Source organism: Cetorhinus maximus, chromosome 23 (assembly GCF_964194155.1).
Source record: "Cetorhinus maximus chromosome 23, sCetMax3.hap1.1, whole genome shotgun sequence".
Taxonomy (NCBI): Eukaryota; Metazoa; Chordata; class Chondrichthyes; order Lamniformes; family Cetorhinidae; genus Cetorhinus; species Cetorhinus maximus.
The window spans coordinates 20,313,010-20,340,358 of NC_135901.1; the positions used below are offsets into that span (position 1 = coordinate 20,313,010).

Here is a 27,349-nt window from a genome sequence, read left to right on the forward strand (position 1 = left end):
AAGGAGCCAGAGGGGGAGATGAGATTTTATGTTTCATACAGTGAGTTGTTCTGATCTGCCTGAAAGCAGAGTCAATAGTATCTTTCCAAAGGGTAAATACTTGGAAAGGAAGAATTTGCAGGGCTGTGGGGAAAGAGCAGAGCAGTTGAATGAATCAGGGAATCCTTTCAAAGAGATGGCAGGGGCACAATGGGAATTCCAGGCATTATTGACATCACTGTACATACCACAGACACACATTTATTTATTTAGCTGTAACCACAGAATCCCACAGTACAAAAGTGGCCAAACAGCCCATCATGCCTGTGCTGGCCCTTTGAAAGAGCTCATCAATTATTCCCACTATCCTGTCCTTTTTCCCCCATGAGCCCAGCAAACTAGTCCCCTTTTAGTATTTATTCAATTCCCTTTGTTGGATCTGCTTCCACCAACCTTTCAGGTGGTGCATTCAGGGTCACAACACCTCACTGTGTAAAGATTTATCTTCCTCATTTCCCCTCTGGCTTTTATGTCAATCACCTTCAATCTGTGTCCTCTGGTTAGCAACTATTTTGTCTGTGGAAACAGTTTCTCTTTATTTACTCAATGTAAACTGTTCATGATCTTGAACACCTCTATCACATCTCCTCTTAGCCTTCACTGCTCTAAGGAAAACAATCCCGGCCTCTCCAGTGTGCTCTCATAACTGAAGTTCCTCATTCCTGTCACCGTACTAAATCCCTGCACACTTTCCAAGGCCTTGACATCCTTCCCGAATTGTGGGGCCCATACCTGGGGTTCACTTAGAGAGAAATAGCATCGAAAAGCAGGGAAGTCATGTTAACCTTGTATTGAGCTTTGGTTAGACCACATTTAGAATACTGTGAACAGTTCTGTGTCTCTATAATTATAAAGATGATAGAAAGGAACTGGAGAAAGATTCAGAGGGCAGATACCAGAACTGAGAGTGTTTAAGTTGCACAATGGATTGAATAGGCTGGGGATTCTTTCTCTGGGAAAGAGTAGGCTGAGGTATAACCTGATAGATGACTTTAAGATTATGAAGGCATGTGAGAAGGTTGATGTAGAGATGTGTCCACATGTGGGAGAGACCAGGAACTGGGACCATCAATATAACAACATAGTCACTAATAAATTCAATGGAGAATTCAGGAGGAGACGTTCTTTTCTCAGGGAGAGGTGTAAATGTGGAATTCGCTACCACAGGGCATGGTGGAGATAAGTAACATACATTTAAGAGGGAACTAGATGAACACATGAGGGAGAAAGGAAGAGAAGGTTCTGCTGATGGGAGGTGATGAAGTAGAATTGGAGGAAGCTCATATGGAGCATAAACACTGACATGGACCAACTGAGTTCCTGTCAGAACGAACATAGTTCAGTCCTGGCTGTAATCTGTGAGCGTACCTACACCACATGCTCTGCAGCAGTTCAAGAAGGCAGCTCACCACCACCTTCTCAAGGGTAATTAGGGATGGGCAATAAATGCTGGCCCAGCCAGCGACACCCACATCCCATAAATGAATTTTTTAAAAGTAGCAGCAGCAATAACAGCAGGATCCAATCTCTGCAGTCACATGTGAACTCGTTGGTTTGTCAGCAGATTGGATGACTGAGGGAATCCCTTCCCACACTCGGAGCTGGCAAACGGCCTCTCCCCAGTGTGAACTCGCTGGTGTAACAGCGGGTGAGCAGAAAGTGTGAATTTCTTTGCAAACTTGGAGCAGGTGAATGGCCTCTCTCCAGTGTGAATGCGTAACTGAGTTTCCAGCTCAGACAGGGATCTGAATCCATTCCCACAGTCCCAATATTTCCACGGTTTCTCCATGGTGTTGGTGTTTCCCCAGGTTGGATGATCAGTTAAAGCATCCCCACACACAGTATATGTGTATAGTCTCTCCCCGCTGTAACTGTTGCTCAATCTCCTGCTGGCAATTGGGAGGTCTGTGAACTCGCTGGTGTGTCAGCAGGTGGGATGAATGGGTGAATCCCTTCCCACAATCAGCAGAACCTTCTATTCCTTTCTCCCTCATGTTTATTTAGTTCCCCGCTGTGAGACCCGCATGCTTACCAGGTTCTGGGCTCCGGTCTTTGAGAATCTGGTACTGCCTGTAGTCCCAGCTGTCCCACCTTCAGCTCATTAACACTCCACTGAGGGTTAAATAGCTTCGGGGCAGCTGACATCAGCAGGGATGTATTTCCCATTGAATTTTCTGATGGGGTGGCGTGGGCCATCTGAAAAATCCTGCCCTAGAAATTTTCTTTGGCTCCTCTTTACCCTGTTGCCTTGACTCCCCCACTTTGGACATGGGGACATTGAACCTCAGGGGTTGTGTCAGCACTGGTCCCAGTTGCCCCCTCCCATACCCCAGTTGATTGGAGGTCCATTTCCCAATCAGTCCTCCAGCACCTTCCTGTCTCTCGATTAGCGCAATGCCCCTGGCAGTTTCCCAACTGGGCTGCAGGCCCCTTTATTTTCAGCCACATTCAGCCCTAAGCTCTGTCATCTGACTGTCATTGATATGAGCATTAGAGAGACAGAAATGTGGCAGAGTCTCAAATGCGAAGCCAAAATTTGTGGCGCTGAACCAACACTTCAACATTTGTCCACCAAATACTTGCTGTTTATATGGGGTTTTTATTTTTAGATTTAGCCACAATAGGCAAAGGTCAACTTTCCCTTTCTAACGTTGTATGGATTATGGTGTCAGCTGTGACGAAATGGATCACAGTCCCAGCTCTGAGTCAGAAGGTTGTTCGTTCAAGTCCTAGTTCAGGGACCTGAGAACAAAAATCACACCTGCCATTCCAAGTGGCAGCACTGAGGGAGTGCTGCACTGTTGGAACCGCTGTCTCATGGATGAGATGTTGACCCAAGGTCCTCGTCTCCTGCCTTGAACAGACTTTGAAGTTTCCACGGCCACTATTTTGAAGAGCAGGGGGGGTTATCCCCAGTGTCCTGGCCAATATTTATCAATCAACATCACTAAAAACAGATCATCAGCTCGTTATCACATTGCTGTTTGTGGGATCTTGCTGTGTGTAAATTGACTGCCTTTCCTACATTACAACAGTGACTACATTTCAAAAGTACTTCATTGGCTGTAAAGCGCTTTGGGATGTGGTCATGAAAGACACTATATAAATATAAGTTTTTAAATTTAAGATTTATATTACCTGATCTTGATACCCTGTAACTTAAATGATTTCACCCACCTGCAACTTGCCCTTTAATGAATTCACTTTGGTTCAGATGAGACTTTAACCAATTAAGGCAAAGGCAGAATTCTACACATTCTCAGACTACACTTCAGAAATATTTCATTGGCTCTAAAGCGCTTTGGGATATCCTGTGGTCGTGAAAGATGCTGTAGAAATGCAGGGTTTTAAATTTATGTTACCTGATCTTGATACCCTGTAACTTAATTGATTTTATCCACCCCCAGCTTGCTCTTTAATGAATTCACTTTGGTTCAGACAAGACTTTAACCAATTGAGGCAAAGGCAGGATTCTCTGGATAGGAAATTTAAAATGAAGTTTATTAAAAGAAAAAGGTTTACTCAACAACTTTAAGATATTGACTTTTACAACATCATGTGGGTGATCAGTCCGTAGAAGCGTAACCCTCTCTGGCTCCTTCTTTGACAGTAATTCTTGTGCAATTCAGCTTCTGGAGTCTGGCCCCTTGTTTGACAGTAATTTGCTCGGAACTTGGTCTCGGGAATCTTAAGTACTTGGCTAGCATGGAAGACCTTGGAACATTTACTTTTATTCTCTAGTCTTTTACTATAACAATTGATTCATTATTGATTCATTAATTGTAACTCAATTAAGGCTCATGACTTATTTAATCACCTGTTGCTGACTGCTAGCTAATGAATACAGTAATATTTCATTAATAGATATTGTGAATACAAGATAGAATAGCATTCTTATTTACTAATCATGACCGGATTGAACAATGAGCCTTATTCTTGAGATGGACTTTGGCAGAATATGATGTCCTGTCGCTTATCAAAATTGGAAAAGAATTTCTTTGTATAAAGAATTTCTATTGGGTCTGCAGCCTCAGGAAACATTTCGGTTTATACAATGTTAATTTTGAAAACAAAGATCCAGCCTTTACAATGTTGTTATCTATTACATCAATTCATTAACGATAACTTCATCAAGGTTCATTACTGAAACCCATTAAGTACAGATTGATTTTGTAATTAAGAAGTTACAGAATGTGAGAAGACTGCAAGAAACCCATGTTCCAGTTTAAAATGGCTTCCTTGGCCTTGTTACTTATAACAGTGAATATATTATGAAAGTGATTAATTTTTGAAACAAAATTGGACGACCCCAGCCTACATATAGTTTCCTACATTACAACATCAACTACACTTAAAAAGTCCTTCATTGGCTGTAAAAGGCTTCAGGATGAAGGCAGAGCTAGATATATTCTTGATAAGCTAGGGGGTGAAAGGTTATCGGGGGTAGGCAGGAATGTGGAGTTGCGGTTACAATGAGATCAGCCATGATTTTATTGAATGGCAGAGCAGGCTCGAGGGGCTGAGTGGCCACAGCTGCTGCCAATTCATATGTTCATATGACTTTTTGTGGTCGTGAGAGGTGCTAAAGAAGTGCAATTTTTTTTCCTAATTCTCCACAAATTTGGATATATTACACTTGGTCCCCACGTCAAAGTATTTGATAAAGGTTAAGCCCTAATTTTGTGTAATAACCTGGTTTTTGACACCATCTCAAATGCTCTGTGAAAATTCAAACACACAGCATTGTGGTTATTTGGTTTAATACACAGCGAATGATTGTGATTTGCAATACGATGCCTGCAAATTGTGCAGGAAGCAGATTCAACTCTTGTCTTTCAAAAGGGAACTGGATAGAGTCTTGAAAGGAAAAGAAAATTACAGGATGATGGGATTAATAGGGTAGTTCTTTCAAAGGGCTGCATGGGCACGATGGGCTGAATGGCCTCCTTCTGTGAGCCTCATGTGCATTGAAAGCGAGTGATAATGATGTGGATCCCACGTTCGGTGAGGGTGGTAGAAGCAGGGATGATGCAATGATTTCAAAAGGAAATTTGGGGATAGAACAGGGCAATGGGGCTGACTGATTTGCTCTGAGAGCCAGAATGGACTCGATGGGCCTAATGGCCTCCTTTTCTCTGCCCTAATGACTCATCTAAAGAGAGAAATTTCAGTTACTCCAGTCTCTCCAAGAAAGTGAACTCCCTCATCTCTGGTGCCATTCTTGTAAATCGCCGCTGCACCCTCTCTAAGAACTACACATCTTTCCTTGCATTTTGAGCTCATATTTAGGGTTCTTTATCAGGGACAGAAATGAAGAGCAGGGAGGTAATGTTCAACTTGTTTTGAACCGTGGTTAGACTACACTGGGAGGACTGTCAACATTTGTGATCTCCATTTAGAAAAAGGAAATAGAGGCACTGGAGAAGGGGCACCGAAGATTCACAAGAATAATCCCAGAACTGAGAGCATTTAACCCTCAGAAAAGGCTGCGGCTGCTTTTCTCTAGAAAAGAGAAGACTGGAGGAAGGGTGACCTGATGGAAGTCTTTAAGATTATGAAGGGGTTCAATAATCCAATAGGGATTTCATGAGAAACATCTTTCCACAGTGAGTGGTGAGAATGTGCAACTCACTACCACAGTGAGTGGTTGAGGTGAACAGCATGAATACATTTCAGGGGAAGCTAGATACATACATGAGGGAGAAAGGAATAGAAGGAAATGCTGATGGGGGAGATGAAGAGAGTTGGTGGATGCTCATGTGGAGCATAAATACTGACATAGGCTAATTGAGCCGACTGGCTTGGCCCCGTGCTGTAGACGCAATAGAACAAAAACAAATGTATTTATTTCAGATTGCCTGTAGTGGTAGGATAAACACAATTTACAACCCAGGATAAAATATGTGTCTTTCATCAGCTTTTGTGGGTCATTTCATTGGAAATGTGCCCTCCCAGGCTCAAAGAGCATCAGCCCACTGGAAGCAAAGTTGTGAGACTGGCCAGTCCAGCAGAAAGAAACCCTTCAACCGTCCCACTTCACCATCTGTTAGAATGAACATGGTTCAGTCCTGGGTGTGAATAACAGCAGCAATAACAGCAGAATCCAACCCCTGTAATCACTTGTGAACTCCATGGTGTCGCATCAGCTGTGATGACCGAGTAAATGCCTTTCCACACTCCGAGCAGGTGAATGGCCTCTCCCCGGTGTGAACCCTCTGGTGTGTCCGCAGGTTGGATGAATGACTGAATCTCTTCCCACACTCATAGCAGCTGAACGGCCTCTCCCCGGTGTGAACACGCTGGTGTGTCAGCAGGTGGGATAACTGAGTGAATCCCTTCTCACACTCAGAGCAGGTGAACGGCCTCTCCCCAGTGTGAACTCGCTGGTGTTTCTGCAGATTGGATGAATCAGGGAATCTCTTCCCACACTCGGAGCAGGTGAATGGTCTCTCCCCAGTGTGAACTCGCTGGTGTGTGAGCAGATGGGATGAATCACTGAACCCCTTCCCACACTCGGAGCAGGTGAACGGCCTCTCCCCGGTGTGAATTCGCTGGTGCATCAGCAGGTGGGATGACCGACTAAATCCCTTCCCACATGTAGAGCAGGTGAATGGTCTCTCCCCAGTGTGAATTCGTTGGTGCATCAGCAGGTTGGATGAATCACTGAATCCCTTCCCACATGTAGAGCAGGTGAATGGTCTCTCCCTACTGTGAACTCGCTGGTGCATCAGAAGGTTAGATGAATCAGTGAATCCCTTCCCACACTTGGAGCAGGTGAACGGTTTCTCCCCAGTGTGAACTCGCTGGTGCCTCAACAGGTTTGATGAATCACTGAATCCCTTCCCACACTCAGAGCAGGTAAATGGTCTCTCCCTGGTGTGAACTCGCTGATGTGACTGCAGATGGGATAACTGAGTGAAACTCTTCCCGCAGTCAGAGCAGGTGAATCGCCTCTCCCCACTGTGGACTCGCTGGTGCATTAGCAGGTTGGATGAATCACTGAATCCCTTTCCACACTCAGAGCAGGTAAATGGCCTCTCCCCAGTGTGAACTCGCTTATGCGTCTGTAGGTGGGATGAACTAGTGAATCCCTTCCCACACACGGAGCAGGTGAATGGCCTCTCTCCGGTGTGAAGTCGCTGGTGTGTCTGAAGGGAGGATGAATGAGTGAATCCCTTCCCACATTCGGAGCAGGTGAATGGCCTCTCCCCAGTGTGACTGCGTCGATGAGTTTCCAGTTGATATGGGAAGTTGAATCCTTTTCCACAGTCCCCACAATTCCACGGTTTCTCCATGGTGTTGGTGCCCTTGTGTCTCTCCCAGTTTGATGATCAGTTGAAGCCTCGTCCACTCACAAAACACCTGTATGGTCTCATCCCACTGTGACTGGTGGTGGTTTTTTCAGGCTGTGTAACTGGTTAAAATTCTTTCCACAGTTATACACTGGAACACTCTAACTTGGGTGTGTGTGTCTCACTGCTTTGCCAGTCACACCGATGTTTAAATCTTTTAAAGCAGACAGAACAGACAAATATTTCTCCTCCTGGATTCAAAGACCGGTGGTGTTCAGGTCCTGATGAAACGAGTGACTCTGTCAGATCTTGAAGTGATGCTTGATTTGAGATTTCCCTCTGCAAATCCTCCCCTTCTAGTATCCTGTAAAGGGAGTATACAAAAGTCATCACTGTCAGTACAGAATAGACATTCTGAACAGACAATTCTAGCTCCTAAGGAAAATTCTATCCTCTGTCTATTCCCAAAAGCTATCAATCTCCACCCTACACATTCTCCCTCCATTCTCATTCTGCAGTACCTATTACACACCCTCCCAATTCTGATGTAAAATGTGTACATATAGTTATTGTTGTATATTACATACATTTTAGTCCATTTTATATGACTAGAAACACATTACAAGAATAAAAATAATAATAAATGTACATTATTAGGGAATCAGAATTAAAATGTCTAAAAGTCCCATATAACAACACTAGATATATCTTTGTCCGACGTTAATTTACTGTCCCCTTAAATGTCAGCCGTCCCATGGGGAAACCACCCCGTTAATTGTGAACATTAGGAAAGAGACCATCCTTTTAGCCAGACAAATAAATGTGTCAAGCTGAGGGAGGAAAGGATGTCAATGTCTTTAAGAGAGTGAGAGACCTGGACCAACCTTTCCAGAATCTGCACCCTCCCTGGATTCACTTCCTTTCTCCTCAGTTCCTACAACTCAACAATTTAAACCCAGAATTAGAAAAGAAATGGAAAGGGGGAGAAAAGAAAGTGTTTTACTCACGGATGTTGGACACAGGAGGAAGTTTAGTCCGTGTGAAGCTCAATCTTCATTTACACAAAGCAGGCGCTCTGATTGGCTGGAGGACAACAGTCCCTCCGGTGCTTCCTGCCGTCAACCGGTTGCCTGGAAACCTCGGCTCGAGAAGGTGTAGGGGGAGGGGGAGGGGGACAATGGGCGGGGGCGGCGCTCCCGTGTCCGCGCGCCTGGCCGACTTGCTGGTTTCGGCAGTGTTGCGTTGTGGACGTCACAATGACTCAGTGGTTCGTCCCCAGCACGCGGTGTCCCATTGGGAGCAATATGACTGGTTACAGAAGCAAATTACTGGGGATTGGACAACAGCTCAGCGCGTCTCGAGGTCAAAGTCTCTCCCGCTCCCACGTGGGCTCGGGTTCCGCTTCCATATTGTCTTCAGGCGGGGCGGAGGCGGTGTAATTCGCAGTGGTGAACCGGAAGGATTCCGATCATCCAACCAATCAGGGCGCGAGCTTTGTGCCAATGGCTCCACGGAGCTTCCTCTATTGTCTGAATGCTGAGGTTGGACAATGAGTTTGTAAACCCAAGATAAAAGCAAAATACTGCGGATGCTGGAAATCTGAAACATCAGAAGAGTCATACGGACTCGAAACATTAACTGTTTTCCTCTCCGCAGATGCTGTCAGACCTGCTGAGTTTTTCCAGGTATTTTTGTTTTTGAGTTTGGAAACCTGTTCATTGCTGCCCAGCAAAGCTGCTGGTGCTCTGGTGCTGCTCCTCTCTCTCTGAATGCACCCAATTTAATTTTGAAATTATTTGTCTTTGCTTCCACCATTCTCATAGGCAGAGTCCCAGATTATGACTGCTTGCTCTCACAGTATCATAGTATCTTTACAGTGCAGAAAGAGGCCATTCACCCCATCAAGTCGACACTGGCTCTCTGAAAGACCATTCCATGTAGCCCCATTCCCCTGCCTTATCCCTGTAACCTCGCACATTCTCAGCCTTGAATATACTTAACAACCCAGCCTCTACAGCCCTCTGTGGTAAAGAATTCCACAGACTACCCTCTGAGAGAAGAAATTCCGCCTCATCTCTGTCCTAAATGGGCGACCCCTTATTTTGAGGTTATGCCCTCTGATCCTAGACTCTCCCACAAAGGGAAACAGCCTCTCAGCATCTACCCTGTCAAGCCCCTTAAGAATCTTATATGCTTCAATAAGGTTGCCTCTCATTCCTCCAAACTGCAATAAGTACAGGCCCAACCTACTCAACGTCCCCTCATAAGAAAATCCGTCCATATCTGGGATTAACCTGCTGCTGCTTCAGGAGAATTGGGAGAGTAAATATTCAGTACAGCAAAGTGAGAATGGAGAGTGTGTATCTGGGTCAACTTTTAGGGAATGAGAGAGGAAAGAATTTTTGTTAGAAACTAGAATTGTTTGTTCTGAATTTCTGTCTGGTACTGACAATGCTGACTTTTGTAAACTCCTTTTACAGGCTATTAGAAGGGGAGGATTTGCAGATAGAAATCTCAATCCAAATGTCATATGAAGATCTGACAGAGTCACTTAATTGATTGGGACCTGAATATCATCGACGTTGAATCTAGAAGGAGAAATATTTGCCTGTTCTGTCTGCTTCAAAAGGTTTTAAATATTAGTGTGACTGGGAAAGCACTGAGACACGCACACTGGCATGTTCCAGTGCACTGATTGTGGAAAGAACTTTGACGAGTTGTGCAGTTGAAAGAAAATCACAGATTTCACAGCATGGAGAGACTGCACCCCTGTTCTGTGTGGGGGCAAGGCTTCAGCTGAGTGTGGAACCTGGAGAGACACAAGGACACCCGCACCATGGAGAAACCGTGGAAATGTGGGAAGGGATTCAGATCCCCTTCAGAGTTGGAAGCTCATCGACGCAGTCACACTGGGGAGAGACCGTTCACCTGCTCTGATTGTGGCAGAGGATTCAGATCCTCATCTAAACTGGAGATTTATCTATGCAGTCACACTGGGGAGAGACTATTCACCTGCTCTGAGTGTGGGAGGGAATTTATTCATTCATCCCACTTACGGACACACCAGTGATTTCACACCAGGGAATGGCTATTCATATTCTCTGAGTGTGGGAAGGGGTTCAGTCATTCATCCGCCCTGCTTATGCACCAGCGAGTTCACACTGGGGAGTGACCGCTCACCTGCTCTGACTGTGGGAAGGGATTCAGTGATTCATTGAGCCTGTGACTGCACCAGTGAGTTCACACTGGGCAGAGGCCGTTTCAGCTGCTCTGACTGTGGGAAGGGATTCAGTGATTCATCTCACCTGCAAACACACCAGCGAGTTCACATTGGGGAGAGACCACTCACTTGCACCAAGTGGGGGAAACAATTCACTCAGACATCCAGCCTGCTGACACACCATGTCACTCACACCAGTGAGAGACCCTTAAATGTTTTGACTGTGGGAGTGAGTTCAAAAGTGCTGCAAGTCTGACGGTCCACCAACGCATTCACACTGGAGAGAGGCCATTCACCTGCTCTGTGTGCGGGAAGAGATTCACTCAGTCATTGCGCCTGCTGAGGCACCAGGGAATTTACAAGTGATTACAGGGGTTGGATTCTGCTGTTATTGCTGCTGTTAATCACATCCTGGACTGAACCATGTTCATTCTGACAGTTGGTGAAGTGGGAGGGTCGGAGGGGTTCTTTCTGCTGGACTGGCCAGTCTCACAACTTTGCTTCCAGTGGGCTGATGCTCTTTGAGCCTGGGAGTGCACATTTCCACTGAAATGATCTACAAAAGCTGATGAAGTACATTTATTTTATCCTGGGTCGTAATTAGTGTTTTTCCTACCATTATAAGTAGATCTAAAATAAATACATTTGTCTCTGTTCCATTGAGTCTACAGCACAGGGCCAGGCTGTCGGCTCAATTGGTCTGTGTCAGTATTTATGCCCCACATGAGCCTCCACCCGCTCCTCTTCATCTCCCCCATCAGCACACCCTTCGATTCCTTTCTCCCTCATATATGTATCTGGCTTCCCCTTAAATGTATTCATGCTGTTCACCTCAACCACTTGCTGTGGTAATGATTTCCACATTCTCACCTCTCGCTCGGTAAAGAGGTTTCTCATGAAATCTTTATTGGATTTTTGAACCCCTTCATTATCTTAAAGACTCATTGCCTGAGTTTGATTCCCTGTCAGGGAAACACTCTTTCTTGGCGCTGTGAAGACTGTCACCATTAACAGGAATTGCTTATGAAATGAAACCACTTCTGGCTGTCCCTGTGGGGTGAGAAACAGAGTGAGTCTTCCGCTGGGTGACTCTTCATCAGAGCTGGGAAAGTCAGAGATGCAGCAGGTGGAAAACAAGTGTGGAGGTGGAGGGAGGGAGTGAGAGGACAAAAGGGAAGGGCTGTGATAGGTTCCAAGACATGAGAAATAAACTGACTGAAGAGATGATGGCGCAGTCTAACGGTGGGTGGAAATGGGGCAGATTTTAATTCGCTTAAACTGTTTAAACAGGCACAAATATCACTCCTGGTCAACCAATCACAGCTGCTCTTTCAAAGCAGCACGCTGGGCCGAATTGCCTCTTTCTGTGCTTTAACTATCTAGGCTATGGGCCAAGTGCTGGTAAGTGGGATTAGGTAGGTAGGTCCGGCGTTTATCACGTGTTGGTGCAGACTCGATGGGCCAAAGGGTCTCTTCTGAACTGAGAGATTCTGTGATTCTGTGAATTGTTTCATTTCCATCCCCACTTCTGCCACCTTCACAGTCATTTGATCTTCTTACAGCCCACCACAGAAAGATATACGTTCTTCAGCTCATGTGACATCACCGCACTGAGCAAATTCTTGTCATTTCACATGAGATTTGGAATCAGATCGGGAAGGTTCTTATTCCACTTACCAGATCAGTAATTCTACAGGTATTTGGAATAATAAGAAGCACAGTCAGTCGGATTGAAACCTGCCACGAGGTGACCCCAATGGATTTCAAAACCATCACCTTAACCACTCAGCCATGAGTACAGCACATGCTTGGCCCCTCATGCTGTTCATATAAAATCATGGAATGATTGCAGAGAAACCGGGGAATTCAGCCCATCCCATTCCTGCCATTTCCATCATCTTTTCCCTGCCATCGGAAAATTTAAAAATAGAACAATCTATCCATCTCCACTCTGAATACCGGACAGGAGGAGTGGTGGCCTAGTGGCATTATCACTGGACTAGTAATCCAGAGACCCAGGGAAATGCCCAGGGACCATGGTTTAAATTTGAATTCAATAAATATCTGAATTAAAAGTCTAATGATGACCATGAAACTATTGTTGATTATTGTAAAAACCCATCTGGTTCTCTAAATGTCCGGAAGGAAATCTGCTGCCCTTACCGGGTCTGGTCTACATGTGACTCCAGAACCAATGTGGTTGACTGTTAAATGCCCTCAGAAATGGCCACTCAGTTGCATCAAACCACTAAAAAGTCTAAAAGGAATGAAACCGGATGGACCACCCAGCATCAACCGAGGCACCGGAAATGACAATGGCAAACTCAGGCCTGTCGACCTCCTTATTAATAGATTGGAGCTAGTGCCAGAATTGGGAGAACTGACTCACAGGCTAACGCAGCAACAGCCTGACAGAGTCATACTCATGGAATCGTACCTTACAGATAATGTCTCAGACACCACCGTCACCATCCCTGGATATGTCCTGTCCCACCGGCAGGAGAGACCCAGCAGAGGTGGCGGCACCATTGTATACAGTCGGGAGGAAGGAGCCCTGGGAGCCCAAAACCCATGGCATCAGGTCAAATATGGGCAAGGAAACCTCCTTCTGATTACCAGATACTGGCCCACCAACCCCACCACCTCCCCGTCCGCCAGACCGCACCGACCCTCCCCCCCCCGGCCATCAGCTGTTGAATGAGTGCTCCTCCATGTTGAACACCACTTGGAGGAAGCACTGAGGGTGACAAGGGCGCAGAATGTACTCTGGGTGGGGGGACTTCAATGTCCATCACCAAGAGTGGCTTGGAAGTGCCACTACTGACCGAGCTGGACAAGTCCTCAAGGACATAGCTGCTCGACTGGGTCTGTTACAGGTGGTGAGGGAACCAACAAGAGAGATAAAATATACTTGACCTCATCCTCATCGATCTGCCTGTCGCAGATGCATCTGTCCATGACAGAATGGGTAGGAGTGATCACCGCACAGTCATTGTGGAGACGAAGTCCCACCTTCACATTGAGGATACCCTCCATTGTGGTGTATGGCACTATCACTGTGCTAAGTGGGATAGATTTTGAACAGATCTAGCAACTGAAGACTGGGCATCCATGAGGCACTGTGGGCCATCAGCAGCAGCAGAGTTGAACTCAACCACAATCTGTAACTTCATGGCCTGGCACATCCCCCACTCTACCATACCATCAAACCAAGGCATCAACCCTGGTTCAATGAAGAGTGCAGGAGCAGCACCAGCCATATCTAAAAATGAGGTGTCGACCTGGTGAAGCTATAATACAGGGCTACTTGCGTGCAAAACAGCATAAGCAGCAAGTGATTGACAGGGCTAAGTGACCCCACAACCAATGGATCAGATCTAAGCTCTGCAGTCCTGCCAAATCCAGTTGTGGATGGTGGTAGACAATTAAACAGCTCACTGGAAAAGGATCCACAAATTTCCCCACCCTAAATGATGAGGGAGCTCAGCACATCGGTGTAAAAGATAAGGCTGAAGCATTTGCAACAATCTTCAGCCAGAAGTGTTGAGTGGGTGATCTATCTCGGCCTCCTCTGGAGGTCCCCAGCATCACAAATGCTAGCCTTCAGCAAATTTGATTCACTCCACGTGATAGCAAGAAATGGTTGAAGCCACTGGATACTGCAAAGGCTATGGGCCGTGACAATATTCTGGCAATAGTTCTGACGACTTGTGCCCCAGAACTTGCTGTGCCCCAAGACAAGCTGTTCCAGAACGGCTACAACACTGGCATCTACCCGGAAAAGTGGAAAATTGCTCGGGTATATCCTGTAGACAAAAAGCAAGCCAAATCCAACATGTCCCCATTAGTCTACGTTTGATCATTGGTAAAGTGATGGAAGGAGTCATCAAAAGAACTATCAAGTGGCACTTGCTTAGCAATAACCTGCTCACTGACGGTCAGGTTGTGTTCCACCAGGGTCACTGAGCTCCTGACCTCATTGTAGCCTTAGTCCAAACATGGACAAAAGAGCTGAACTCCAGAGGTGAGGTGAGAGTGACTGCCCTTGACATCCACGCCACATTTGACAGAGCGTGGCATCAAGGAGCCCTAGCAAAACTGAAGTCAAAGGGAATCAGGGGGAAAACTCTCGGCTGGATGGGGTCAAACCTAGCACAAAGGAAGATATTTGTGATTGTTATAAGTCAGTCATCTCAGTTCTAGGACATCGCTGCAGGAGTTCCTCAGGGAAATGTCATCAGCCCAAACATCTTCAGCTGCTTCATCAATGACCTTCCTTCCATCATAAGGTGAGAAGTGGGGGTGTTCACTGATGATTGCACAATGTTCAGCACCATTCATGACTCCTCAGATACTGAAGCAGTCCATGTCCAAATGCAGCATGACCTTGACAATATCTAGACTTGGGCTGATAAGTGGTAAGTAACATTTGCACCACACAAGTGCCAAGTAATGACCATCTGCAACAAGAGAGAATCCAACCATCATCCCTTGACGTTCAGTGGAATTACCATCATTGAATCCCCCACTATCAATATCCTGGGGGTTACCATCGACCAGAAACTGAACTGGACTAGCCATATTAATCCTATGGCTATAAGAGGAGGTCAGAGGCTAGGAGCCCTTTGGCAGTAACTCACGTCCTGACTCCCCAAAAGCTTCTCCACCATCTACAAGGCACAAGTCAGGAATGTGATGGAATACTCCCCACTTGCCTGGATGAGTGCTGCTCCCACAACACTCAAGAAGCTTGACACCATCCAAGAGCAAGCAGCTGCTTGATTGAAGCCCCATCCATGAACATTCACTCCCTCCACTATCGAGGCACAATAGCAGCAGCGTGTGCCATCTGTAAGATGTACTGCAGGAACTCACCAAGCCTCCTTCGACAGCACCTCCAAAACCCACGACTGTGAGCATCTAGAAGGGCAAGGGCAGAAAAAAGATGGGAACACCACCACCTGGAATTTCCGCTCCAAGTCAGTCATCATCCTGACATGAAAATATATAACCGTTCCTTCCCTGTCGCTGGGTCAAAATCCTGGAGCTCCCTTCCAAACAGCACTGTGGATGTACCTACACCCCAGGACTGCAATGGTTCAAGAAGGCAGCTCACCAGTACCTTCTCAAGATCAATTAGGGATGAGCAATAAAAGCTGGTCTATCCAGCGAAGTCCATATCCCATGAATGAATAATAAAGAAGCAACTAAGCATCCACGGGCATCTGTGACAGAGAATTCCAAAGATTCACAACACTTTCAGTGAAGAAATGTCTCCTCACCTCTCTCCTAAATGACTGACACATTATCTGGAGAATGTGAGCCCCGTTCTGGATGCTCCAACCAGGGAGAAAACAGCCTCTGAGCATGAACACTGTCAAACTGTGTCAGAATTTCAGTCTTTTCAATGATCTACCTCTCATTATTCTAAACTCCAGAGAAAACAGACTCATTTCGCTTAATCTCTCCCCCAATGACAACCGCCTCATCTCAGGAATCAGTCCAGTGAAACTTGGTTGTGCTCAGATAGCGAGTGAATAGAGGGAACAAAGAACAAAAGAGGGAAAAGAGAGACAGAGAGACTGTGGGTGTGAAAGAGACAGATGCAGAAATACAGAGACAAAGGGAGAAAGATTGTGATAGAGAGTGGGGTAGACACTGAAAGTTACAGATACACTTCAACATTCCATCAGATTGTTAGATTGACAGACAGAAAGAAAGAAAAAACACACTTAGATTTACACAGTAGAGAGTCAGGGAAAAGAGAGGAAAGAACGAATGGTTTTGCGATAGGATTGTTAAATGAAGCGATTAAGTGATAAAATGGATGATTCTGCAAGGAAAAATGGGTGATAATGAGACAAATAAATAAACTAATGGGACAAGAGAGGAACAAAATACAGGTCTAGGTATCAATTGTAACAGAAGAACCATTATCAACACCTACTGTCTGAAAAATAGGAGTGGCGGTTCTGATCTGAAATTGTTGAAATGAGTGTTGAAGTTGTAAAGTGCCTGATCGACAGATGAGATTCTGTTCTCTGAGCTTCCAATGAGCTTCATTGGAATGGTGCAGGGGATCAAAGACAGAGAGGTCAGACCAGGAGCGGGACGGAGAATTAAAATGACAAATGACTGGATGCTCAAAATCACGCTTGCAGACTGAATGGTGATGTTCCACAAAGCAGACAGCCAAACCTGGATTTAGTCCCCTCTATGTAGAGGTCACATCGTGAGCAGCAATTTCACAATACTAAATTGCAAGAAGTGTATCCCATGTCATCTGGAAAGTGCATTTGGGGCCCTGGAACTTGGGAAGGGAGGAGGGAGGAAGGGTGCTGCACCTACTGTGATTGTAGGAAATTTACTGGAATGATGCCAGAACTGGCAGGTTATTCCTGCCAAGAAGGATTTAACGGGCTGAAAATGTTTTCCCTGGGAAAGAGAGTGAGGAATGACCTGATTGAGGCCTTTCAGATTACGAAAGGGTTTGACAGGCTAAACAAATGGAAGATGGTTCCATCTGTGGATAGACAAGAATACATATAAGTTAGTCACCAATAAATCTAATGTGCAGTTTAGGAGCAATTCCTTTAACCAGGGATAAAAACAGAAAATTCCAGAACCAAGTATTCATCACATCTGGCAGCATCTGTGGATTGTGAAATAGAGTTAATGTTTTGGGTCTGTATACTGATGCTCTGCAGTTCTGATGAAAGGTCATACACCTGAAATGTAAACTGTGTTTCTCTCTCCACGGACACTATCAGATTTACTGACTACTTCCAGCGTTTTCTGTTTTTATTTCAGATGTGCAGCATCTGCTGTATTTTGCTTTAGGAGACTGCTGAGAATGTGGAATTCATCACCTGAAGAGTTTTAAAGCCCTGTCTGAGCTAGAAATTGATGGGTAAACCCCACTAGAAAAAGAATACTAACCAGCTGAAAGTGGAAATGGATTCACTCGGTCATCATATTACTGACACAACAGCACAGTCACACCAGAGAGAGATCATTCAGATACTTCACATGTGAGAAGGGATTTACTCCAATTCCCTATTTGTTAACATTCCAGCTTTAAAAGTTCAAAGGATTTCATCCACAATCGGTGCACTCTTACTGACAAGACAACGTTTAAATATTCTGTATATGAGGGTTTTAAAAAGATCACTTGTTCTTCCCACCTGCTAAGACTCCAATGAGTTCATGTCCAACTGTAGGGGTTTGTTCTGCTGTTAATTTGCTTGACGTATCAATTGGTTTAATAATGTTATATCTTAACCCTATGGCTGCGATCGTCATCGGACCATAAAACACAATTTTCTAGTCAACAAAAACAGAAACAGAAATACCTGGAAAAACTCAGCAGGTCTGACAGCATCGGCGGAGAGGAGTACAGTTGACGTTTCGAGTCCTCATGACCCATCAACAGAACAGAAGTCAACAACATCGCTTCTCAATGGCGGGTCTCTTACCCAGCATTCATGGCGGCAGAGAATATGCCCTATCCTCACAACAGGAGCAGTTTGCGCAAGCGCAAGTGGTTGGTTGTGAATGGAGTCTGCGCAGTGCATGTTCGGACGGGCTTATGCGCAGTGCGTGTTCGGACAGGCCCATGCGCAGTGTGGGTGCTGGAGCTGCAGGGAGGCGGAGATGTGGCCGAGTGTCGGTGGGTAATGGAGGCGGTGGAGAGGGTGGAGAGGCTTCAGAAACACCCGGCGGAGGAGACCTCAAACCCAGAATAAGAAACTATCGATCCCGCGGTTGCACCGACCTGGGTGGTAATTGTAGCTTCTCTGTAAGTGGGAATGGTGGCTGGTGGTGATATCCGTGGATCAGTGACCCAGAGAAGCAGCCTAATGCTCGGGACAGGGGTTCAAATCCCACCGTGGCAGTTAGTGGAATTTTAAAATTAATTAATGAGATTTTTTCAATGATTAAAAGGGGGAAATCTGGAATGTAAGGTCAGTAATAGTGACCATGGCAGCGATTATCAATTGTTACAAAAACCGCAGTGGTTCTCTGACTGGAATTTGCCCTCCTTACCTGGTCTCCATGTGATTTCAGACCCACAGCAATGTGTTGCCCTCAGTTCAAGGGCAATTCGGGATAGGCAATCAGTGACAATCACATTGGAGGGAAAAAATAAAGAAAAACACTTCAGACCGTGGAAAAAGGCAGCCATCTTTACAGGGGGAGTTGTGCAGCATCACTGTACCTGGCAACAGGAGAAGATGTGCATTTCTATCCTGGACTGACAGTTATAGATATTGGAAACCTCTTTTAAAAGGGAAGGATTTACACACGGCGACCTGAAACCAAGAGAAATGTTTGTCTCTTTTGACTTTTTCTTTTACAGGATGTTAGAAGAGCAGGAGACGGAATTGGAGTGGAGACAGATAACTCAAACCAAGCATCATATCAGGATCTGACGCCAAATTCACCGTAACCTGAATATCATTGGATTTTGAACATGGAATCAAAAAGCACCATTCACAGTGGACAGAAACCGTACATGTGTTCTGTGTGTGGACGAGGATTCAGCCAATCATCTGGCCTGTTGAAACACAAATGTAGTCTCACTGGGGATAAACCGTGGAAATGTGGGGACTGTGGGAAGGGATTCAGATTCCGGTCTGAGCTGGAAACTCATCGGCGCAGTCACACTGGAGAGAGGCCTTTCATCTGCTCTGAGTGTGGGAAGGGATTCACTACTTCAGCCATCCTGCTGACACACCAGCGAGTTCACACTGGGGAGAGACCATTCACCTGCTCCAAGTGTGGGAAGGGATTCACTTGTTCATCCCACCTGCTGAAACACCAGTGGGTTCATACTGGGGAGAGGCCATTCACCTGCCATGTGTGTGGGAAGAGATTCACTACCTCATCCATCCTGCTGATACACCAGCGAGTTCACACTGGAGAGAGACCGTTCATCTGCTCCGAGTGTGGAAAGGGGTTCCCTACCTCATCCACCCTGCTGAAACACCAGCGAATTCACACTGGGGAGAGACCGTTCACCTGCACTGAGTGTGGAAAGGTATTCACTGATTCATCCGACTTGCTGAAACACCAGCGAATTCACAATGAGGAGAGGCCATTCACCTGCTCCGAGTGTGGGAAGGGATTCACTTGTTCATCCCACCTGCTGAAACACCAGTGGGTTCATACTGGGGAGAGGCCATTCACCTGCCATGAGTGTGGGAAGGGATTCACTACCTCATCCATCCTGCTGATACACCAGCGAGTTCACACTGGAGAGAGACCGTTCATCTGCTCCAAGTGTGGAAAGGGGTTCCCTACCTCATCCACCCTGCTGAAACACCAGCGAGGTCACACCGGGGAGAGGCCATTCACCTGCTCTGAGTGTGGGAAGGGATTCACTCAGTCATTCATTCTGCTAAAACACCAGCGAGTTCACACTGGGGAGAGGCCATTCACCTGCTCCAGTTGTGGGAAGAGATTTACTGATTCATCGACCTTGCTGAGACACCAAAGAGTTCACACTGGAGAGAGGCCATTCACTTGCTCCATGTGTGGGAAGGAATTCACTCAGTCATCCAACCTGGTGAAACACCAGCGGGTTCACACTGGGGAGAGGCCGTTCATTTGCCCCAAGTGTGGGAAGGGATTTACTCAGTCATCTCACCTGCTGAAACACCAACAAGTTCACAAGTGACTGCAGTGATTGGATTTTGCAGTCAATCACGGCCAGGACTGAACTATATTCATTGGTGTCTGTTTCTACTGGTGTTAATAAACCCCAGCCCAGTTAAAGGTTAATCTTGTGGATAATAGTTAAATAAATTAGCTTTGTGTTAAACACGCAGTATATTGACTTTTTTTAATATCTCTAACAGAGGTTGGTTCCTTTTGAAGGGCTCTTCCTCTCCCCTGTCTCTTCCATTCTCGTCCCCAACAAGTGAGGAGCTCATGAAGCCTCTTTGTCACCAACATTAAGACAACCTGATGAGCTGCCTCTGCGACTTTCCTCTCTTCTACTGGCTCCCCGGGCCAAACTGTCTCTAAAGCTTCCCCTTGTCTGAGCCCTGAACTCACATCTTTCTCCATCCAGCCTTCACACACACCAGTGAGTTCATACTGGAGAGAGAGAGTTTAAATGTTTAGACTGTGATAAGGGATTTAAAAACCCACATTCACTGTTGCAGCACCAGTGCATTCACTCTGGTTCCACTCCATTCAACTGCTCTCAGTGTGGGAAGAGGTTGAGGTGATTGTCTATCCTGCAGTAACACCAGTGAGTTCACAGTGGGGAGAGGTCATTCACCTGTTCCATGTGTAGGAAGGGATTCACTAATTCATTCAACCTGTTGACACCAGTGAGTTCACAATGATGGAAGATTTTTAAAATCTCTTGATTGTAGGAAGTGTTTTAAAGGTTCTGTGGAGCTGACGTGCCATCAACACGTTCACACTGATGAGACCATTCAAGAGCTCCCACTGTGGGACTAGGCTCAGGTGATCATGTGAGCTCAGTGTCCATCAGTACACTCTCACTGGGGAGAGACCATTTGCCTGTTCTGTGTGACGGAAGGGATTCACTCAGTCATCCCACCTCACTACACATCAATATGCCCACATAGAAAAACCCTTCCAATGTTTTAATGGGTCTGCTGATACACAAACACATACATATTGGTGTGAGGATGGTCATCTGCTCCTCAAGTGTGAAGAGATTCACTAATTCTTCTCACCTACTGACACACCAGCGAGTTCACAAGTGTCTGCAGGTATTGGATTCTGCTGCTATTGCTGCTGTTAATCACATCCAGGACTGAATCATGTTCATTCTGATTTTGGGGGTTTGTTTCTGCTGATTTAAATAATCCCTGTAACTTTGTTTTCATTCTGAAATGGGATGTGGGCGTTGCTGGCTTGGCCAGCCTTTATTGCCCTTGAGAAGGTAGTGGTGAGCCACCATCTTGAACCGCTGCAGTCCATGTGGTGTTGGTACATCCACAGTGCTGTTAGGAAGGGCTTGAGTTTAATATTTTTGATACATATAAAATAAACACATTGTTGTAGATTTACGCACTTCCGACCTGACTTTAACATCAGCTGGCTGCAGCTCAGAAAGGACAATCTGGGAGAGGACCAGGAGTAGGGGAGCAGGAACAGAACTTCAGCCTGGACACTGTCCTTCAGGATCACACTGAGAGGGACAAATGGCACTTTGGTCTTTTTCATCTCTCTTCACTGACAGCAAAACTCCCCATGGTTCAGAGCTCCTAGACACGGAACAGAAGGCTCCTTTACAAATGCGTTTCGAGTCAGGAAGAACAACGGTGAATGCTGGAAATGTGTTGTCAAATCAGAGATTACTGTAAAACTGTGATCTGTTCCTGACTGAAAGTGAAACGGCAGGTTTAAATTTGCAGTCTGAAAATGACTGTGGTAATTATTCTTTGAAGATTTAATGCATTTGTGTGACAGTCCTGAATCTACGAATTTAAGGCTGGTTAAATCTACGTTTAAAACTAACCTATTTAAAATAGATCTGCAAAAGTCTGCATCACAAGAGCAGATGGTGGAGTTCAGAGCAGGAGCCTGTTAATTGCTGGCACATTTGATCTCCAGATAAAGAAGGATCTGCAGTGTGTTTCCAGGAATTCCCTGTTTTATTGATGTGTGTATATTAGACACCAGGAGAACTATAAATACACAACCCAGAACATCCACGGGGTCCAATCCCCACAGCTCCTCCCGCTGTGGAACACCACCTCCAGCCCCGCCCCTCATTCACTCTCATTGGCTGAAGGACCAGCCGCTCTAGTCCCGCTCCCTCCTCCTATTGGTCAGGAGCTGCTGTCAATCACCCAGCCCGGAGCTGGAGCATGCGCAGTTGGGTATGAAGCCGGACTCAGGCGGTCGGGCGGAAATTGGCAGCGGGACAGAAGCTGCCGGGTGAGCGGGAGGATGGAGCCGGCGTCGGGGGTGAGATAGGCGGGTTCATAAACACTCGGTGTGGGCCCCAAACCCGACCATGAAGAACCTGGTGCCGGATTTTAACAGCTGCGGGGCTTCTCCCTCCCGGGAACAGGCCCAGGTTAACGGCCGCCATCCTGGGTCAGCGAGTGGAGGATGGTTCACATCAGAGGATGGGGGAGGGGGGACAATAAATAAGAGGTTACACTTTGGGCTCAAATCAATGAGGATCTGATCTGTGGGAAGGAAGGAAACCCTGGGAGGTGGGCGGGGAGGATTCAGAAACACCCGCTGGAGGCCCCAAACCCCCAGTAAGACTCATTGATTTTATTGTCAGTCTGCAGACAGGAGCTGGAGAACTGAACCCAGGCAGAGGAGAGGGAGGGAGAAAACTGGGAGTGGAGGAAAGAGATGGTGAGATGGGTTTGGATTTCAGCCCAGGGACGAGGGAGAGTGTGTGGGATGGGGATTTACAGGTCTGGGGGAACAAGAGAGGAAAAAATGTTCCATAGAAACTAGAATTGTCTGTTCTGAATTTCTATCCTGGACTGACAGTGATGACTTTTGTAACATTTACAGGATATTAGAGGAGGAGGATTTACAGACGTGAGACTCAAACAGACATCACATCAAGGTCTGATTGATTGAATTACTTAATACATCAGGACCTGAATATCATCGGCCTTTGAATACGGAAGGAGAAATGTTTTTCTGTTCTGTCTGTGGGAAAAGATTTCAAACATCAGTGTGACTGGAAAAGCACTGAGACACACACACCCGAGTGAGAGTGTTCCAGTGCACTGACTGTGGAAAGAGCTTTAACCACTTACACAGCCTATAAAAACTACACACCACTCACATTGGGGAGAAACGATACACGTGTTGTGTGTGGACAAGGCTTCAACTGATTGTCCAATTTGGAGTGACACAAGGACACTGACACCATGGAGAAACCGTGGAACTGTGAGGACTGTGGTAAAGGATTTAATTATCCATCCTTGCTGAAAAACCATCAACGCGTTCACACTCGGGAAAAACCATTTAACTGCTCTGTGTGTGGGAAGGCATTTACTCAGTTATCCTGCCTCCAGTCACACCAACAAACTCACACTGAGGAGAGGCCGTTCAGCTGCTCTTCCTGTGGAAAGAGGTTCAGGTCTTCATCCAACCTCATTGCACACCAGCGAGTTCACACTGGGGAGAGGCCATTTACCTGCTCTGTGTGTGGGAAGGGATTCAGTCGGTCCTCCCGTCTGCTGGAGCACCAACAAACTCACACAGAGGAGAGGCCGTTCAGCTGCACCAATTGTGGAAAGAGGTTCAGGTCTTCACCCAATCTCATTGCGCACCAGCGGGTTCACTCTGGGGAGAAACCGTTCACTTGCTCCGTGTGTGGGAAGGAATACACTCACTCATCCAACCTGCTGATACACCAGCGAACTCACACGGGTGAGAGGCCATTCATCTGCTCTGTGTGTGGGAAGGGATTCACTAAATCCTTCAACCTGGTGATACACCAACGCACTCACACTGGAGAGAGGCCATTCACCTGCTGTGTGTGTGGGAAAGGATTCACTCAGCCATCTAACCTGCTGACACATCAGCGAATTCATAAGTGACTGCAGGAGTTGGATTCTGCTGTTATTGCCCTTGGATCATGTCCGGGACTGATATTCTGACAATATTATGTTTATTGATGTTAACAACTCTCATAACTGGCTGGAGTTTAATATTCTGGAGATGTCACTGGTTTTCGGGACTGCAGTGTCCTTTTTTAAAAGCACCATCTGTGATCGTTCCCCTTAATTCAAGAACTCTCACCAGGAACTAATTTGCAGTAAAATTATGAACTTTTATTTCAATCCTAAATTGATCTTTAATGCAAAATCTACAGTTCAGTGTCCGAAAGGCTCCACTGATTAACAGCTCCGATTAGAAAGTGCTGATGAACCCTTGCTGACAATTCTTACTGACTTACACATTCTTCACAGTGAAACCTCCATTTTGAAATTAAATTAACAAGAAACATGAAACAAAACAGTAAAATATTTTACAGGCACATCAATAAAAGCTTCATCAATCAACATTGATACTGATGAAGTTTGGAAGTCACTGATTCAATCATTTCTGACACAGCAGCAGCAACATTTGGTAAAGGTGGAACCCACAACAAAGACTGGTTTGAGACCCACTCAGCAGAGGTGACATCTGTCATTGAAGCAAAAAGCAAAACCCACCTGATGCACAACATAAACCCGACAACTAGAGCACTGCATAACTTGAATGTAGCCAAGACACTTGTGTAAAAGACCGGGAGAAACTGTATAAGTAAACACTGGATCAGTCTGCGTCCAGGAATCTAAACTGCCTGTGACAATGGAAATCTGCAACGTATGGTGGGATCAAGAGGGCGCTTGGTCCGACCATCACCAAATTTGCCCTCCTGAAATCGGAATATGGTGAAGTATTCACCAACAGAAGTAAACAGATGTCCCTCTGAGAAAATATTTCAAACATCTCTGTGAATGGACATCACTGTGAGCTGTACTCCTCTGAAATGGACATCCCCCAGTCTCAATTTGACACTCACACAACTTCCTGTCATGGTTGAGTTGGATGAGTTCGAAAAGGCCATTGATTGTCCAGCAAGCAGAAAGGCACCCGGCAAGGATGGAATTCCAGCTGAATTGCTCAAGCACGGAAATTCCCATCTACTGTCACACGTTCATGACCTCCTCCTTCTCTGGTAAAAAGCCTCATGGATTGTTTCTTTTGTGCAGTGAATCTTTTTTCTTTGGTTAGCTCATGCTAAATTGCTTATAACATGTCAACACCATGTTTTTTATTGATTTACCTATTAATTTATCTGGTAAATTATGTTGTTCTCTTTCTTGCGTCTATGTTATTCTCTCATTGCTTTTCTCACAGTTTATACCTGAATATCTCAACTCTCTGACAGATTTAATAACGTCTTTTTATTTGGTTAATCACCTGACTATCCGGCTCGGTGAGCAGAATGCACGTCGTCTGTCCTTTCAGATCATTAATCAGCTCATAGCTTCTCATCTTATCCTTCTGGAGCCTGCTTCTATTGCTGGTCCTTAGTTTTTAATGTGTTTAAGTGTGGGTACTGTTGAGAAACGTTTAATAATGTTATTGGAATTATTCAGGTCTTCCCCACCTGGCCTCCCTCTTGTCTACATTCCCCACCTCGAGGCTCAAGAACGTTCTTCCTTTTCAAAGCTTTTCTCTTGGTCAGTGCAAACATTTCCATTATATTCTTTCTCCTTGTAACTTGTCTTAGAATCCTCTTCATCAAGCAGACTGTCAAGATAAGGGGATTTTAAAAAAATTCATTTACTGGATATGGGCACCACTGACTAGGCCAGCATTTATTTCCCATCCCTAATTACCCTTGAGAAGGTGGTGGTGAGCTGCCTTCTTGAACTGCTGCAGTCCATGTGGTGTAGGTACACCCACAGTGCTGTTAGGGAGGGAGTTTCAGGATTTTGACCCAGCAACGGTAAAGAAACGGCAATATAATTCCAAGTCAGCATTAACATTATCTGTACTACCAGGAGGAAAGTAGAGGCTGTCATTATGCAGGGGTGTTGTTCTGTATTTCACGCTATCTCTCACCCAGGGTAGCAACAGCCTTCTTAATGTTAATGTTTTATTGTTGCCTCTGCCCCAGATGTTGTTCAATATAGATTTAAGGTTCAATGGAGTTGGATGGTCAAAACTGCTCTCAGCCCCTGGAGGGTAATGTTTACATGAATTTCTCTTAACATTGTGGCCCTTACAACAGACACCGATACTTTATCTCCAGTAATAGTCAGGTTGGCTGGTGTTGTTCACCCGATAAAACAGGAATTGTCTCTGTGTGAGTATGTCTGTGTGTGTGAGTGGTTGGGGGGTGGTGAGGGTATAGCTGTGTGCTTGTGAGGGCTGTCCGTGAGTCTTTATATGCGTATGAGAGACAGAGAGAGAGAGCCTGTGAAAATCTGAGAGTTTGTGTGCAGTTTCTCATTGGCTGTAACATAAAACTTCCCAATTAAACAGGGAACAAAAATAAAAATACCTGGAAAAACTCAGCAGGTCTGGCAGCATCTGCGGAGAGGAACACAGTTAACATTTCGAGTCCGTATGACTCTTCAACAGAGCTAAGTAAAAATAGAAAAGACGTGAAATATTTCATCTCTTTTCTACCTTTTCTATTTTCTATTTTTACTTAGTTCTGTTGAAGAGTCATACGGACTCGAAACATTAACTGTGTTCCTCTCTGCAGACGCTGCCAGACCTGCTGAGTTTTTCCAGGTATTTTTATTTTTGTTTTGGATTTCCAGCATCCGCAGTTTTATGCTTTTATCTTCCAATTAAACAGGAGTTGTCTCTGTGTGTGTATGTCTATGTGTGTTATGGGGGGGTGCCTATTGGGGGTGGGGGGGTGATAGCTGTGTGTGTGTGAAGGCTCTCTATTTGTCTCTATGTGTGTATGAGACAGAGAGAGAGAGAGTCTTTGCTGCTTCTCATTCGCTGCTTCAGAAACCTTCCTCTTTCTGAGCGGACAATGTTGGTTCTCTGAGAATCCCACTGAGTGATTTGAATGGTACCATTCAGAGATTCTTCATCCAGGGTGAAACCACAGGCTGACCATGTGCTGTGTAAAACCTGACATCTACACAACCAAGCCCCACTTCTCCTGGAACAACATGAAGTGTCTGCTGCTTTCCAGATCCCTTCCTTTCCCCTCACTATTATCCTCAGATAGTTCACAATTCTTTGAGTACATCATTCTCCAATATGCCTATGGTCTCCACTTTAAATATTTCCACTGGTCTTAGCAACCAAT

General features: G+C 45.6%; 4 protein-coding genes across 4 annotated transcripts in view; 1 reads left to right on the forward strand and 3 right to left on the reverse strand.

The window, feature by feature from the left end:
• The window catches only part of LOC144697403 (uncharacterized), a 35,945-nt gene extending 27,209 nt beyond the window's left edge, over positions 1–8,736 (reverse strand). Inside the window, exons 1-2 of the mRNA XM_078569381.1 lie at positions 8,339–8,736; positions 6,196–7,695 (exon numbers count right to left, since the gene is read on the reverse strand). Of these exons, the coding sequence (XP_078425507.1) occupies positions 6,196–7,334 (1,139 nt within the window). The 5' untranslated portion in view covers positions 7,335–7,695; positions 8,339–8,736. The remainder of the gene's footprint in view (positions 1–6,195; positions 7,696–8,338) is intronic.
• The window catches only part of LOC144697337 (uncharacterized), a 290,314-nt gene that overhangs the window by 144,434 nt on the left and 118,531 nt on the right, over positions 1–27,349 (reverse strand). The window lies entirely within an intron of this gene.
• Positions 1–27,349, reverse strand: part of LOC144697059 (uncharacterized) — a 395,607-nt gene that overhangs the window by 57,416 nt on the left and 310,842 nt on the right. The window lies entirely within an intron of this gene.
• On the forward strand, positions 18,159–25,662 carry LOC144698415 (uncharacterized). The gene is made up of 4 exons (XM_078570356.1): positions 18,159–18,349; positions 18,911–20,221; positions 21,156–21,302; positions 23,430–25,662. Exons 2-4 carry the CDS (start codon positions 19,025–19,027, stop codon positions 24,114–24,116), a joined length of 2,031 nt encoding a protein of 676 aa, XP_078426482.1. The 5' UTR covers positions 18,159–18,349; positions 18,911–19,024; the 3' UTR covers positions 24,117–25,662.